The 18346-nt window shown below is 32.2% G+C and overlaps 1 protein-coding gene across 1 annotated transcript in view; it reads right to left on the reverse strand.

The window, feature by feature from the left end:
* MS3_00006070 (uncharacterized protein) overlaps positions 1-18346 on the reverse strand; it is a 61907-nt gene that overhangs the window by 12888 nt on the left and 30673 nt on the right. Inside the window, exons 5-7 of the mRNA XM_051214169.1 lie at positions 15080-15186; positions 11799-12048; positions 9716-10015 (exon numbers count right to left, since the gene is read on the reverse strand). Of these exons, the coding sequence (XP_051067319.1) occupies positions 9716-10015; positions 11799-12048; positions 15080-15186 (657 nt within the window). The remainder of the gene's footprint in view (positions 1-9715; positions 10016-11798; positions 12049-15079; positions 15187-18346) is intronic.

An 18346-nucleotide genomic window follows, 5' to 3' on the forward strand; every position in this document is an offset into this window, starting at 1 on the left:
CCATCCAGTGCTTTCAGGTTTTTCATGGTGTTCTAGATTTAATTAACTCATAATCATAACTAATGAAATTTTGATATTTATTTAATTCAATGAATATTGGTGTGTGTTCCTTTGTGTTCCATTTCAATGAATGAAATAGTCGCTATAATTTAGAAACTATTTCATATAACAGGATATTTATGTGAACTTCCTATAATAGTATAACTCAAGCAAATAAAAGAAAATGTATTTATCCTAACGAAAATGCATGAAATCGACAAATGACTTATGAGAAATTGTTCAGATAAAAGTAGAACATTAAAATGTTAGAAAATATCTCTAGTTCAGAAAATTGGTTTACCTTTATATATTCTCGGTAGCACGAATTGTCAACCACTGTTGATAAATTTCATAAACACACACCCTACATTTACACTAATAAAGTTGTTAAATTATGTTTATTTCTTCATTCACACATCCAAGTCCTCACAATGATCAAGTAGACTTCTAATGTTGAAATTACGCTGACACTTTTAAGCACTACCATGAGAACAATCAATATATACCAAGGGGTTATATGTAAACTTTAAACGAGTTAGAATGAGTTTTAAATCATTATACACTAAATATTCTACATAGAATATTCATGCACTTATGGTAACAGTCTTAGAATCAAATAATTCAGTAAATGAATACATGATAATTACATTTATAAAACATGACAAATATTTCCTTTTAGACAGGAACTATACAATTATTTGATTGATTTTTTTGGTTGTTGTTGTTGTAAAAACATTAAATGTACAAATGTATTAATATTATTCTATAATATATTGTAATTATAATAATTAATATATATTTAGTGATGTAATAGTCCATATACATGATTAACATCAGAAGGGGCTTTGTGGATATTATAGTAATTTCAACAGTTGAGATCATGAGTCAATTAAAGCTAGACCACCATGGGAAACCTAGAAGCACAGAACAGTCGTTTTGTTATAGTATGGGCCTCCTCAGTGGCAGTGCACATCCACGATCCCACCCCCTCCGCGAGATTCGAACCCAAGACCTATCGATCTCGCGCGTGAGCGCTTAACCACTAGACCACTGAGCCAGCACCCAACGATGTTAATATCTAACTTCAACCAATCCATGAAATTGCGCCACCGTACACCATTGTCTTGAGTGAGCTGATATCTCACCACAGACCTGGCTGAACTCCACTGGTAACGACTTCACACTAGAACTCCAAGAAATGCCTCTTGAAGTCAGTCACTAGTGAGCAGATGATTAATATCAGAAGGGGTTTCGTGGAGATTTTGGTTGACCTGATTGAGTTCTATTAATCATTGTGTTTTGTAGTCCCATGCTCTCTGTTTTGATTTTATTTTCTTTAGTTATAGATTATTATAATCAATTTGTTTTGGTTCAGGAAATGACCTTGAATATACCATTCATTCATTAATAGAATATCCATTTAAAAAGAATTAAAAGTTCATGGTTATTCCCTTTCACTGTCATAATACACGTTTAAAATGTGCTACCTAAATAATTTCTAAACTAGAAAACACTTTAAACAATCTAATACCACATACCTGATATTTATATCATACCTGTAAACTGGCATGAAATCAGTAATTATTATTTTCAGAACATTTACATATTTATTATACTAAAAAAAGTCACTTTCGTAACAGATGTTATGTAAACTTGGGTTTAGAAAATCTTCATACAACTCAAATATATATATATATATATATATATATATATATATATATATATATATAGTGAAAATCTATACAGTATATCTAAAGTATAGAACAAAATCTGATCATTTATGAAGACATAACTGTTAGACTATGTACTATGCAGTGTAGCAGTAAATAAGATTCTTTCATGTAAGAATTTGTTGATTTTACAAACGAAACTGATACAAAAGTGCATAGAATAATAAATATCTAGGTATCAGTAACTTAATGGATCAATGTATTAATGGTCTAGTTGTTAAGCGCTCGCGTGTGAGACTGATAGGTCCTGGATTCGAATCCCGTCAGGCTTGATTGTCTATTCGCACTGCCGAGGAGTCCCACAATAGGATGAATAGGCTGTCTAGTGCTTCTAGATTTTCCATGGTGTTCTAGCTTCAATTAACTCATGATTTCAACTATTGAAATTACTACAATCTCTACAAATCCCCTTCTGATATTAATCTATTATTGTTTAAGACGAAAGATAATGAATGTGAATATCAATATTGAAATGTGCATAGATCCAATGGATCAGTCCTAAATAACACAAAACCTATTTTCTAAACTACACTACTTACTATTCATTATCTAACTTAATACATAAATAAATAAATAAAACAGGATTATTTACTTTTTAGTTATTTACATAAACAACAAAATGATTTACAAAGAATCATTTATTAGACAATTTCAATAAATGATATAACAGGTGTTGTTATATCTTGTATAAAGTTTAAATATATAGAAATAGAAATAGAAAAAAACATTAAGAATATCAAATGTACCTATGGTTATATAAATGAGAATATTCTGGAAAATTTCATTTACTTATTTTACAAAAACATCACTGTATCCATGGTGATTGAACTAAGTTACAGTGAACATACTCTGAAATTATTATTATTATTATTATTATTATTAATAGTAGTAGTAGTAGTAGTAGTATAAAACATAACTACATTTTACTATATTAAAAACATCTTATTCATATTAGATTTATTATTTAGATATAAACAGATTATGAAATGTTTTATGAACTGTGAAATAACACCTAATTACATAAAAAGATAAACTATATATATATGTATTTTCTTTAATATTAGGTTCTTTATCCTTTAGTTGTTCTTTTTTTCTTTACACAATTTTAGTATATTAGATCAAAGTGAATATAAAATGTTAGAAGATACTTTAAAATGTTTTGATATTTCATTATCAAAATTTATCAAGTTTTTTATCAATACAAGAGATAGTGTAAGACTATTCATCAGTAGATATCCATGATCAAGAGCACGAGATTTGAACCCAGAATCTTAGGTCTCTCGTGTAAAGGCTAAATCTCTTGACTACTGTGACTGAATCCAATAGTGTTATTGTTTAACTTCAAACAATCTACGATGTTACGCGACTATCTATTATTGTCTTCAATGAGTAACTGCTTCACACTGAAGGTAATAGGAGATCTTCTCGCGTCATTGTGGATTGGTTGAAGTTAAACATTAACACCGTTGGATGCCGATTCAGTAGTCAAGGAGTGGGGTGTTCAAGCGCGTGACCGAAGATCCTGTGTTCGGATCCCACGTGTGGGATCGTGAACGCACATTGTTGAAAAGTTCTATACTAGGATGAAACGACCTTTCAGTGCTTTCAGTTCTCAATGGTCGTCCAAATTAGATCACTTCATGATTTTGATGAAATTCAATAATCTCTGCAATCCCAAAGTCACAATAAATAGTGTTTATTAATGCATTTTTTGCTTTAGAAGTTATCTAATTTAGACAAAAAGTTCAAGAGTGGTTAACATAAACAGCTAACTTTACAGTTACGATGAGTGTGTATTTACAATCATAATTGGCAGTGAATTAAAGAAATTATAAAAAATATTGGTCATCAGTAATATATAAAATGGTTATGAACTTATTAATGACCATGAGTTTGATACTTGAAGGCTTATTATATAGAGGCAAATGATATGACAAACTTGTGTAGACCGAAATATGTGGAGTGAGGTATAAACATGCGATCAAGTAGTTTAAAATTGATTACTTTAACCGACGAATTACTCAATCACTACTTAGGATTTTGTTTAGCCAATCAATTTAGAGGGAGGTTGATTATGAATACAGTGGTCTTGAGTGCTGTTAGAGGTATGAGGGCGGTTATCACTTCCCGGATGCCCACACCGTGGAAGGGTTGTTCTGAAGGTATCCGAAAAAGAAATTGGATTAAAGGTGGTCTTAGTGACCTGAAGGCGCGACCGCAGTGCCTAAGGGTCAACTGCTTGAGGTCGGTCACATACGACCTTTTTGTGAGTAATTTTCATGTTAGCTTCGTACTTCTTGAGACCTTACCGCCGGAGACGGATATCCGTGAGATAAGGCGAGGTGTGCATTTTTAAGGCCGACATTTTCTAACCCCACACCTCCTTGTGGGAAGGCAGCATTGCCGTTACGCTGGTTGTCTGAAGGAAACACCTTACTGCTGTCACACCTCTGTACAGTCAGCAGTACGGCTTCGCTATCAGACCTTGAGTTTGTTGCCTTTAGTCTTACCGTTCTTTAACTGACTTGTCTGGCATGGTAGGACCTTGAGCGACGATTGTTCCAGCCAGTATAGCTCGATTGGTTCATCACGGTAGACAAGCCCGATCGCCACATCAAGGTAGCAACAACGGTCGGGTAATAAAAATAGATATTTGAGAAAATAAAATAAAATGAGAAGTAGAATACACTAGAGACTCTAAACAGTTATTTAAATGAAAGGTAACAAAACGTAAGATAAATCAGCCAATCAATGGTTACACTACAGTTCACTGATGGAATTACAACGATATAAATTGTCGAGTAAATTCACTGACATTACGTCATAGAAACTTGATATTACGAGTGTTTTACATTATACCTGATTGATGAAACATTTTACCTTATTAACATTATCATTTTAATTCGTTATTATAAGAAAGTGTATAAAATAATGGATTACTTTAGAAAACCAATTTAAATCAGTACGTTTTGATACAAACAACAACACATACAAGGAAAAACTGACCACAATAGTTTTTTTTCGTTTCTTTACCTTTTTTCTAGTTATAAATGATTAGGTAAACTGTCTTGTGAACCAACAGCATGCACCTTGCATGACTTGAATGTGACATCTATCATTTCAAAACATGTATGAAGTTGTGCCCATCCCATCTCTATATAGTATTTATGCCCTTAAAAAAACACTTATTGTACAAGATAATTCTATAATTACAGGATTTATAACTATTATGCTGTGAATCTTTTAAATAACTTCTTACTCTAAAATGACATCACATCTGATCTTACGCATCACATTACAATTTTTAATCAAAATCATTTATGAATCACACCTTTTTAAGTAAAGTACTTCTAAAGAATGCTGATACTTTATTTATTTCAACCAGAAAATATCTCTTAAAATTGGTGTATATATGATGAATGCTACTTTTGTTGACAGATATAAGTAGTATATGACACAAATCAGAAAAGGGAATGCCTTGGCATCAGAAGAATGAGAAGAACAGTAATATTAAAGAGAGAATAATTGTAATGACAATACAAATGAAAGAACGATGACGTTTGCAAGAGTGACAATTAATGAATGATATACAAATGATGTATTTATCATTAAATCAAACTACTAAATATGGTGTTCCTTTTATTCAATCTATCAATGTACTTAATCACACATTATTAGATGAAGAAAAGATAATGAAATGAAAATCAAAACAGAAGAAATAATACAAAATTGAAGAGATATGATTCAGTGAAGTATATACTGTCATTCAAATGATTTATTTGTTTACCTGATAGGATCCATAAACAATGTGTGTATGTGTATATTTACTTTGATATTATATATATATATATATATATATATATATATATGAAAAATAAAATTGTTTACATTTTAGATTAAATCTATGATAATTAAACTCACAGAAAATAAAATAGAAAATGTATCCATAACAAAGTTCAACAAAGGAGCAAAGACTTGATGATTTAGAATTATTTCTATCTAAGTTAATCAATGAATGAAAAGGATGAGATCCTTCATCAGTGCGTATCTATGATCATGCATGCAGGACTCGAATCCGAGACTGTCTATCTCTCATGTGAACATTTTACATCTAGATTAATGAACTGGCATTCATTGATGCTAATAACTAACTTCAACCAGTCTCCAATATTGTGTAACCATCTTCTGTCTTCGGTTGATAAATGCCTCAAATCCGGGTGCGAGATGGTAGATGCACACTGTTAGGAAGTTTCATACTAGAATAAAACGGTTGTCCAGTACTTTTAGGTTTTTAATAATGGTCTAACATTGGTCAATTCATCATCTTAATCAAAAGTCAACAATCTCCACGATCCTACACAGAGTATATAAAGTAGTTTGGATTTCATAACTTTCCTACAGATTTTTTAAGATTGTGATTAAAATATATGAACATATTAACAGTTATTATACAAGTTAACTATCAATGATTTCATGGATTGATACGATGTTTTTTTTAGTTCATAGGCCTACACTAAATTTGTTATTAATTCATTATCATATAAACAAAATGATTTGTTTTAATACATCTTCACAGTTATTTATATGCTTACTAATTTTTTTCTTTGTACTTCTGATGAAAGTCATTTGTTTCTTTAAAACATATTAATTCAATTAAATAGACTATCCAGCCTACTTATTGGTTGTATTTTTTTTAATATTTTTATATTTACCTTATTTCAAACTTTGAAGATGGATAGATTAAGTGGAGGAATTAGGAAGCTCTTTTTAATTTATAATATACATTAAAACTAAACTTCCGTTATTTCTGTATTAGTTAATCTATATAAACAACTGACCAATACTAACAGTTTTTTATCAGTATATAGTAACTTTGTAGAGTGAGTTACATTCTACAATTTCTATCACAGACTGGCTTTAGCTAAACGATTATTGAAAACTAAGAAACACTATACACTATTCAGGATTGGGTACTAAAGGAATTGACTGAGAATTAAACCCATGAACTTTGTGTCTCATGATAGGTTCTTAAACTTAAGGTCATCAAGTTGATATATTTTGGAATATATTTTAAACGTCAATCAATTCTCCATGATATACATTCTTCTTTCAATCCAAATGGTAAGTAACTAGCTCACACCTGGTATGATTGAACTTCACTGATCAAGGTTCCTTACTGAAGATTCAAACATTATCTCGTGAAATCAGTTAGCTTTAGGCCTACAATTATTATTAATATACAGGATTTTCTGAAATAATCGAATCTTAGGCATTAACACCGTTGGATACCGGCTCAGTGGTCTAATGGTTGAGCGCTCGCGTGCAAGACTGATAGTTTCTGGGTTCGAATCTCACGGAGGGGGGTGGGATCGTGGATGCGCACTGCTGAGGAGTCCCATACTAGGACGAAAATGTCGTCCAGTGCTTCCAGATTTTCCATGGTGGTCTAGATTCAATTGACTGATGATTTCAACTATTGAGATAACTAATAATCCTTCTTTTTTAATTAAAACATTATTTTAAACGAAGTTGGAATAAAAAAGTCAAACTAGTACATTTTTAACCCTTCACAATAAAATGGAATTCATAAACTCTATATGATTTACATGCTTGAACAAAATACAATGTATAGTATAATAAGTAATGAATAAATTTGTTTAATATTTTTCTATACTCAGCAATATCACAGTTGGAGACAAAAAATATATACATATACGGGTAAAAACGTCATAGTAATCAGTAGATGTCGATATTTATTAAAACAATATGGCGACAATTGAAATAAGTAGACAATATTGATTTAGTGGTTAATATGAATTAATGATAAAAAGAAATGTTGGTTACTTTTTTAAAAATAAAAAAATAACAGAAATAATTATTCTTTTCTGTTAGGATATTAATAACATTTTACGTCATTTTAAAGATAAAACCTGAAATGGTTTATATATATATGGAGAGAGAGAGGCATCTTGGAGGTCGACACAAATACACACATATCCACGTTGTTAGACTTCTAGCCAGCACGGCGAGATATGTCAGTAATTAACAAACCTTTAACAGAATTTGAGCTCCAAGTAGCTCACCCTAGTTTCCTATTGCTTTAACTGTTTTCTCATTTGATTCTTCTTTTGTTTGGCTTTCTAAGTTATAAACTGCGTTTCGAAATATAATTTTCAACTATTAATGACTGAATCCTGTGTCGAATTTGACATCATCCTTCACTTGGTAAGGAACTAGAAGCTTTTGATACAGATACATGCTATGCTTTTGAAATATACCTATAACACTGCTTTTGGTCAATCAAACAAAATGAAGTCATTTGGTTCAATCAATATTTGTTTTCAAGTTATCACTCAGTCGAATGATATGAAAAATGCCAATCACCTGGTATAAATAACTAAATCTTGTATTTAAGTTTGATAAAGTGAGTACGAGATCACGAATTATCATAGTTTCATCCGTTTATTTCAAACTGTTGATTAATTTAAACCCATCTCTCTTCAACGAGAATTAAGCGTGATTGCTAGGTCTTAAGTCTATTGGCACTCATCTACCACTTTGTATATAAACATGTTGCTTTATTAGAAGAAATCCTGTTCGTCTATTTCATATAATTTTATTCAGGTGTTTGAATTAATAACCCCATATCATGAGAAATCATTTCTCAGCTTCATCACATCAGTATCATCGAACCAATAAATTACTTACTTACTTACGCCTGTTACTCCTAATGCAGCATAGGCCGCCGCGGAGTTAAACCAACAAATCCTTATTCGTAACAGTAGTGATAAGCTATTTAGCATTTCAATAAATACGATACTGCTAGGTACGTTCAAGTTCACGTAAGTATAATGTTTAGCAACAATATGATATTTCAGAAAACATAATTAATTTGAAAATTATTTGAATTAGGGCAGTTGACAAATGTCAGTCTAACTCATTAAACAAGATTATAATTTTATTCACTCAGCTTTAAGCTATACATTTTTTTCTACAAGCTAACAACTATACCGTTATGAACAAGAACAAAGGCGCGGACAACCAAGTGTATCTTAGTTAAACATAACAGTATATCTTCATAAAAGCTGAGAATCATACAGTAGATATTTCATTTGCAAAATGTCAATAAATTGTGTTAGACTTTGTTGTTCCTTCGTTTCCACACCAATCACTCTCTGTTCTTATTCTCTTTTCTTCGATTTCCTCAACCTTCTACCACCAAACATTCCACTTTCGGTTAATGACACATCCTACTTATATCTGTTGACATCAGTAGCACACACCACAGTACCCATTTGTTTAAATAAAGTAGTTTGAACGAACTTTAAACTTACAATACAGTGGTCAACGATTAAGTTATCATTTTCAAATTTATGTAGGGATATAAAAAGAAAACCTGAATGTATATTCTTATTTTCGGTTAGCTCATTCACCTCATAAAAATTATAAACTTTTATTGAACAATGTAACTGAATTGTTGATAAAAAAATTTCTGAAAAGAACTATATAAACTCAGGTTTTCCCACTAAATATCTCACGAAAGACTAAGTATTATAACAAGATATTTCGACCTAAAAGTAGATCATAAAAAAAACAATATTGTCGATAATATTTCACAAGCTAGTGGCTATCAGGACTCAGTAGCTAGGTGGATAACTCGATGGCCTTAGAAACAGACGATATTGGTTTCGAGTCCTAGGGTGAAAATTAACTCTGGAATGCAGGTACATTCAGCTGACGAGTCCCAAATACGATGAAACGCGCGTTCTAGATTCTACTGCTAACCATTATCCACTTTTGCTTAAGGTAATATTGAGGCATTACGCACAGTATGCACATACGCCAACAAGAGACTGATCAATTTCAGACGTAAACATCAATGGGATGATTCTAATAAATAATACAAAAATAAATTAATACTGTCAATAACTTTCTTTCACACTTACTTACATCACATGAATATTCAATAGTTTGTTTAAGTTTACTATCAGTACATTTCTCATTTGTTATTTTATTCGCATTTTCATGATCATCATAATCCTTTTTTTTATTGTTTGAAATTTCATCATATTCTGTATTATTGTTGGATAAAGTTGTATTACATGAATCACTTTCAATTTGTTTTACTTTCATTGACTGTCTTGCATGAGCCAAACGTCTAGCTGATGGGGAAACACAAAAATGTTTCCAATCTGGTTTACAACCATAACCAAATGCATTTAAAGCAGCATTAAGGTAAGTCGGTTCTAAAGTTGAAAATGTAAGTAAACATGTGTTCTATGAGAATAACTATACTTATTAGAAATATTATACACTATAAAATAATAACTTACTTGATAAAATTTGAAAATTAATATAGCTGTATTCTAAAGGTTTTTAGTTATTCTATTATTTACTTGTTTTCAAAAGGGGTTTGTGAAGATTTTAGTAATTTCACAAATTGAAATCATGAGTCAATTGAAGCTAGAACACCATGGGAAACCTAGAAGCACTGGATGGCCGTTTCGTCCTAGTATAGGACTCCTCAGCAGTGCGCATCCACGATCCCGCGGGATTCGAACCCAAGACCTATCAGACTCGCGCCAGGCGCTTAACCAACTAGATCACTGAGCCGGCATCCAACGGTGTTAATGTCTAACTTCAACCAATCCACGAAGTTGCGCCACCGTACTCCATTGTCTTCAATGAGTTACTATCTCACAACAGACCTGGTTGAACTCCACTGGTAACGGCTTCTCACTAGAACTTCAGGAGGATCTCTTGAAGTCAGTCACTAGTGAGCAGATGATTATTATCAGAAGGGGTTTGTGGAGATTTTCGAAGTTTCATAGATATTTACTTATTCCTCCAAATTATTTTTGATAATATTTTCTCAAAATTTCGAAAAATAAAAAGATAATGCTACATTGCCTAGGCTACAGAAGACTATTTATAAGGCTGGTAAATGAGGTATTTTACCTGGTTTAAATATGGCTGTGAGTACATGTTTAAAATCCACACAAAAAATAATAATCAGTACTATTTTATCAAATAGAAAGCATCCAATTTACACTTGATTTTTTTCTCGGTTAATTCAATGAAAGAACAAGGCAGAAGTACATTAGAATGAATTCGTATAAAGTTGAATACTAAAGTTCCACAACAATTTACCTCGCATAAACTATGGGACGTAAACATCGAAAGAACAGAACAAGCCAACACTATAGCACCTCACATGCAATTGAGTTTATCCGCATTTAACTCAGTTAAGCCCTTCTGCTAACTTATTTAGCGGACAAAGTCATCCGCACTATAACAATTTATTGTACCTTTATTATTATTATCGTACTTGTATGAAATATGCATGCTTGAACATTACTTACCAGCTACGCACATATTCATTCTGCTAGTTTTATTATTAGCTGCTTAATTGATTCGATGATCTATTCATTTTCCCATATATATACATGTACATTTACACTCTACACACACTCTCGGTTCGCCGACTCACTAATTCGCCTCACTGCTCTGTGATCTGAGTTATCTGCTAATAAAACTGTAGTCACTGCTTCTCTTTGCCTTCTGATTTCAAATACCGTTGAGGATTATATGGTAACGGTTATGAGGGTGATTGGTTAACGAAGCACAGTCACTACAAGACATTTCTTAGTTGAAATTTAACAATAATCAGCCAACTGTTTTACAGATAAATATTTTATGATACATAAGTATGCAAAGAGATTTAAGGTAACTTCATGAAATATATTATAAAATTAATTTTTCGATGGAGCTCAAATCAATTCCTCTCTTTTATTTCTTATCTTTTAAAATCCATCTCACCTTGTGTTTACATGAAATGTAACAAATGACGAACTTAAAGTAAATACAACTATTAGTTATACCAGTATTTATTCAGTTTCTTTGCAATCTTCATGATAACACAAAAATACAGTGTGTAAATAAAAATTTATCATGTGAAGTTTTAAAACTATCAACCAACATTGACAATATATGAATAATATTTCTTTTATATATGAAAAATATATTTACCTGGACGATCATCAAAAGTCAAATGATCAAATTCTTTAGTTTTCAGAGTGCTATTCTGATTAAGCTGACAATTAGTTTGTAATTGATTATACGGTGAAGATGTAATTTCATCATTTCTATCCTTGTCAACTGGCAAAGCGATACTTACAGGACGTGACTGTGGGTGCTTGTTAAAATAATTTTCATAATAACGTGAATAATACTTATCTCGGTGATGATCATGAGACAAGGGATAAGATTGTTGATCGATCTGTTTGATTAAAGTATAGATAAGTTAAAAATAAAACAAACCTATGAATATATAAGTTTAACTCATTTACAAAGTTATTAGCACGTGGGATTTCTGAAAATCGTGGTGTGTTCACAATCGATCTGGAAACACTGGACAGCCACCTCATCCTAATATAGGACTTCCCAAAAGTGGCTATCCATAACCCCACAATGGCAAACCGAACCCGAGACCTGTTTCGCGTGGAAACGCTCGACTCCTAGACCACTGTGCCGGCATCCAACAGTTCTAATGTCTAACTTCAATCAATCCATAATCTTGAACGACCCCTCATCCATTACCTACGGTGTATAACTGTCTCACAAACGACACAAATTGGACACCATTGGTTATGGCTTTTCATTGAGCCAGAGAAGCTTATATTTTATTCTATTTGAGACTATTAAACTGTTTGTATCTATGTCACACTATTGATGTTCAGATTGAGACTCGAACCCAATACCTACCACTTCAAGCTCCAATACACTATTGAATAATGCATGCCTTCAACGCTCGAATATAGTCATGGACTTAAATCGCGTTTGTGAGTAACAGAATTAAATAAGATTGGATTCCGAATACATATATTTCGTACAATTGTTGATCCAGACAGACAATCAGAGAAACGAAGCAAAGGAAGCGGGGAGAAGAGAGTGAAGCAAAACGAGATGATGCGCAGTGAAGGCAAGTGACTTAACTCGATTTAACCAAGAGTGAATTGAAATTTATAGCCAAACAAAAATATGTTACAGATACATAATGAGTAAGGTAAGTAATTAACACAGATACGATAATATAAAAATAATCGGGGTTGATTAACGAACTAGTGAAAAGATCAAAATGTAGCATGAGAAGAATGGATAAATTAGTCTGTCCAGAGGCTCCTACACACTTGTTGAGAGTGTTAAATGTTACCTTAACTTAGCACTCTGACCGATAAAAATTTATTTTCTGATGTGAAAAGATTTAATTTTCAACATGGAATTCAACATTGAGATGCAGGTACTCTCAGATGATAGGTTTTAAAACGCGTATCCTAAATTCTAATACTGCTCAATGTAGAAGTAAACATCCCAGCTATTGTATAGGTGCTATATCTACATGAAGTAGGCACTGAAGATTTCGCATAAGATGATAATGAAAGCTACGGGATTAGAACATCAAGCTCGGAAAACTGATCAATCTCAAGAGAAAAAACTGGACGATACTTAGTTAACTACTTGAATCTTCTATTCTTTCAACTCAGGGTATTCAATGATGCTTCAAATTGCATAAAGCCTAAAAAGGTGTCACACAATGGATGTTACGACAAAAATCATAAAATTAAAAGAAAACTGAAAGGTAAATTCATAATCTTTTACTGTCACGAAATTTATTTTCAAATGTTTATTTTCATTTATGTATTTAAAGGCATAAATGTTGGTATAATGAGGCATCAAAATATAAATGCGCCACACAAACCATTCAGTTTATATGCGGGCTGGAATACTGCCTGGGCGCCTAAGCCGAAGCAAGTGGTTTTCTTAGCAGGCCACTTCCCAAAAACTTCACCCATTGGCCTATTTTACAAGGCAGCCCCGCCACAAGAATGTAATCAGTAGAAGATACTTGGAAGTATTTATATACACGTTGCCATATGAGAGCATTTCGAGTAGGAGAATGGACTTTTAATGAACGAGTACTCAAGTGAGGACGACTAATCTATTTTAATACAAAATTACAGCGTTCTTTGGTCAAATGTGTAAATCATACGTTCAACACTTCATTTGAAAATCCTCCATTAATTTTCCCAAACGTCGTCGTTTCTTCATTGCCGTAACAGTTGTTCTCCGTTGCCGTTCTCTTACATTCGATCTCCCCACCCTTCTGCTGCCGGGCTTTTCACTTCTGACTGGTGTTACCTACTACTCATTTTCACTTAATTTGTTCAGTGAGTTAATGTTCCTTCCTCAATTTTGTTGATAATATATCAATCATAGTTTCTAATTAGACCTATTAAAAGCTTCGTTTTGAAAATCATTCATTAATGACTATGTAATTACTAATTATTATGCTTAATGGTCATAGATAGTCGAAATGAATTCTAAATCAAGGTTTTGTGTCCTCAGCACCTGTTACTACCATGAACCTGCAATATTTGTGTGAAATTTATACTCATATTCACTTCGTTTTATATAATGCAATCTATATTAAGTCACTTAGATTGACTATCACAAGTGTAATAAATAACAAAATTCGAATAAAGTCAAGAATGTTGTAACAAAATCAGCACAAAAAGAAGTTAACCCAAAATACGTATATCGAAAATGATTACATGTGTGTATGTGTGTATCTCTGTGTGAAGATAATAGATGACAAACCGAATAGAATTAAATAATATTTTTGTCAACATTTCTTGTTATTTCCTTTTCTCAATAACTAGTCAAACCATTAAATAATCTACTATTGTTCTTAATTAATTCAACTATATTTGATGATCGACTTAAGACAAAAAAACATTTTTCACAACCATCATTACGAAATAATCCTATTACAATACATGTCAATATATATATCATCCTGAATAAGAACATGGAGAGTCCATCTATGAGAGTTGGAAAACCCTGATTACAAACCAATGGTGCATATAGGTTTCCGTATCCTGATGAAACAAATGACGTATGAACCAATCGTTGGTCACCGGCTACCATGGGACTGCATCTCCAGACGTTACTCCACTGCCTTGTGGATTAGACCTTTAGAGTGAGGGCTCAGGGTGTAGCCCCCTAAGAACGCCACGTGCTTTGGTTAGGGCACCCGAGCAGTATCCCAGCCCTCACATAAATCGAGTGATTTTCGTGGTTCATATCTACTTGGTGCCTCTTTGTACCAATGTTTATGTGTTTAAATAATAAATAATAATAATTTTAAGCTGAACAAACTACATACCATCAGTGATTTAATGTGAACAAAATACTTTCTTGTAATGATTCATAAGATATGGATTATACAGCGTTAAACTAACCGTAATTACCTCTGATGAATTGTTAGATTTCTTATCTTCATCTGTTGTAGTTTTATTTGTATCACTTCTCATAATATTAGTATTCAGCGAATATGATGGAATGATTTGAGTATTTGCTGTAAAATAAAAATCCGTAAGATATAACAAAAGTTAAATTCATCAGTAATTGTTTTTCATGAAGTAGAGTAGTAATAAATACCAGCCGCAACACTGATCTAAAAAAAATCGATGTCTATATCTATTTTCCCTGGAAAAAGTTTCAGGAAATCAGGAAAAGAGGTAAAACCTCCAACTAATTAGTGCCTTAAACAAACTACAGAGATAAACCTAGAAAATAACTGATTAAGCTTCTCTTATTTTGATTGTTTGATTATTGAACCTGCTAGAAATTTTAGTATGTTTTTCAGGAGATTCTACAACCTCTAGGTTATACAATTCTATAAATACTCCCCCTTATTATCCTCAGTCTAACGTTTAATGTATAGATCCATTCATACTTCTCGCCTGTTGACTTTTGTTCGGCGTTCATATGTTGAAGACTTCTGGGAATTAAGATACAAGTGAGAATTTTGTGTCTATGGATTCAAGTACAAGACTTATCAATCCAAAGATCGTTTTTTTATCGCGGGCTGACTTCGGATGGACAAATTCTGTAGATAATAGATAGTTTACACCTACTTAAACTGGATCAAACCCGAGACGATATATTTGAACCACTAAGCAGAGATTAAATAGTGAAGATTTTTAACTTAGATCGATTTGTGATATGGTTTAGTCATCTTCCAATATCGTTGATATCATATCTACCCCATTTCTTCTATATTTGAAATGTTTTGACTTGTTAAATCAAATAAACTAGAGGTGAGACAGTAGATCGTATTGATATTGGATAGTAGGGGTGCCAAAATGTGAACTGATTAAACACTGAATTTGAAAATCACTAAATTTCAATATAATTACTTTGCAGTGTCGTGCTCTTTGTATAACATATTGGGTTTCAGCATAGTTAACATTAAGGAAATGATTATCATTTCTTGTTATAGTGAGGGCTGTAAAACTTGTTGAATTTAACCTTACATAGAACAAAGTAGCTTTTGTCAGATAAAGATTGAGAAGCAGATAACACAGCAAAGGTATTTCGTCCTAATATAGGAATCCTCGGTAGTGCTCATCTATGATCATATTGAGGACCTTTCAGGTCTTATAATGAGCGCTTAACATTGTGACTGGTAGAGATTATTCATATCTGGTGTAAGATAAATATCACGAATAGCAATGGATAGTGGAATCCCCATTCTAAGATAAATTAAGTGTTGAGTTCTTTCTAGTTTTTAACAATACAACGTAAAAATGTAAAATTATTATTTCATCAAATAGTTTGTCAACATTCCGAAACAATCTGAATCTATAGCGAAATGATAAATTCTATAACACATCTTATTCACATTGTTTCAAAACGCTTTTTTTGTTTAGAAGAAAGATTATATATCTTCATAAATCAATACAACTCAAAAATAGCTAACACTCATTTCAACAGAACAAATTACATAATTAATTACTAACTACCAATATAAACTCGGTTCTAAAAATCCAAATCCACATTACAAAAAAGAATCCTCCGATTTAAACATTTTTTTGGGTTTTTCAATGGAAAAGTAATTTCAACAACAACAAAAATTTGATTTGATACATCATATTGGGTGCACTACCAGATAACTGAATCAAAGAGTTAGTGAACACCTTCTTTCGTGATTAGGAAAAGGTACTATCAAGTCAATATGTAGTTCAATTCTATCAAACTTGATCGACATCAGTCATGTAGTAGACAGAAATAAAGTTATTTATCGTATTCTTAATAGTTTTCCTTACGGTATTCGATTTCGTCAGTTGCACGTAACAGGAACTATAGGAATTCGAGCCAACATTCCAAGTCATTGTGTTCATAAGTAATTTGTAACACCCTTATATCTCCCTTGGCCTCGATGAATGATTTTATTTATGGCTTTATTACTTTCCACACTTTCTCTTCATTTATTAGTATTTCTCTCTTTACCCCCTTCTTCCATTTTATTTTATTTTCGATCAAATATACGATTTCACAGGTTGAAATCATGAGTCGATTGAAGCTAGAACACCATGGAAAACCTGGAAGCACTGGATGGCCGTTTCGTCCTAGCATGGGACCCCTCAGCAGTGCGCATCCACGATCCCGCACCACGCGGGGCTCGAACCCAGGACCTACCGGTTTCGCGCGCGAGCACTTAACCACTAGACCACTGAGCCGGCATCCAACGGTGTTAATGTCTAACTTCAACCAATCCACGAAGTTGCGCCACCGTACTCCATTGTCTTCAGTGAGTTACTATCTCACAACAGACCTGGTTGAACTCCACTGGTAACGGCTTCTCACTAGAACTCCAGGTCTAGCTTCAATCGACTCATGATTTCAACCTGTGAAATTTCTAAAACTCTCCACAAAACCCATTCTGAAAATATACGATTCACGGTCCAATTATCTGAACACTTCTCATTACGTAATCTTATGGTTTTTATGAATGTTATTTTAGTGTCTAAATTGTTTCAAATCACTAATCTATTTCCCATTATTCTTATCAAAACTAGTACACTTGTCATCATACTATCAATTTGTACTTTTCACTTATTTATATAATCTATTCCATTGTTATCATCATTGACTCAGAAACTACCTTGATTGGTTTTGATCATTTCGTATATGCATATAAATAATAGAGTAAAGCCTAATGAGGATCTAATTGTTCTATATATTATAATGAATTGACAAGATCATATTCAATGAAACTTCTTTCATATACATTACATTATTTAATTGTATTGATAATTAAGTGATGTTTCTCTCTCTCTTTTATTAAAAAAAAAACAACTTATTGATGATATACTTGATCTATCCAAAAATTAGTTTTCTTTTAATTAGTTAATCTAAATTGAAAATTAAAAAAAAAATTTTTTTTAATTTTTAATAAACCTAGAAATACACTGGAATACTCTAATCTAGATTTAGGAAACTTTTGGAGAAAATGTATATAACTTTTTTTCTCCTAAAATTTAATTAATATATTTTTGTTGTTGAGGGTTACTATCAGAATTTCAGCAGTTTAAAAATCCCCATAAAATATTCAAAAATGAAGAATATTTGAGCGAACGATTGTGTTTCAATAACTTTATCATCAGACTGTACAGTTATAAGTGCATAATTATAATATTTGGATCAACTCCAGAAGACTAAATTTATGTATC

This window comes from Schistosoma haematobium, chromosome 2 (assembly GCF_000699445.3).
Source record: "Schistosoma haematobium chromosome 2, whole genome shotgun sequence".
NCBI lineage: Eukaryota > Metazoa > Platyhelminthes > Trematoda > Strigeidida > Schistosomatidae > Schistosoma > Schistosoma haematobium.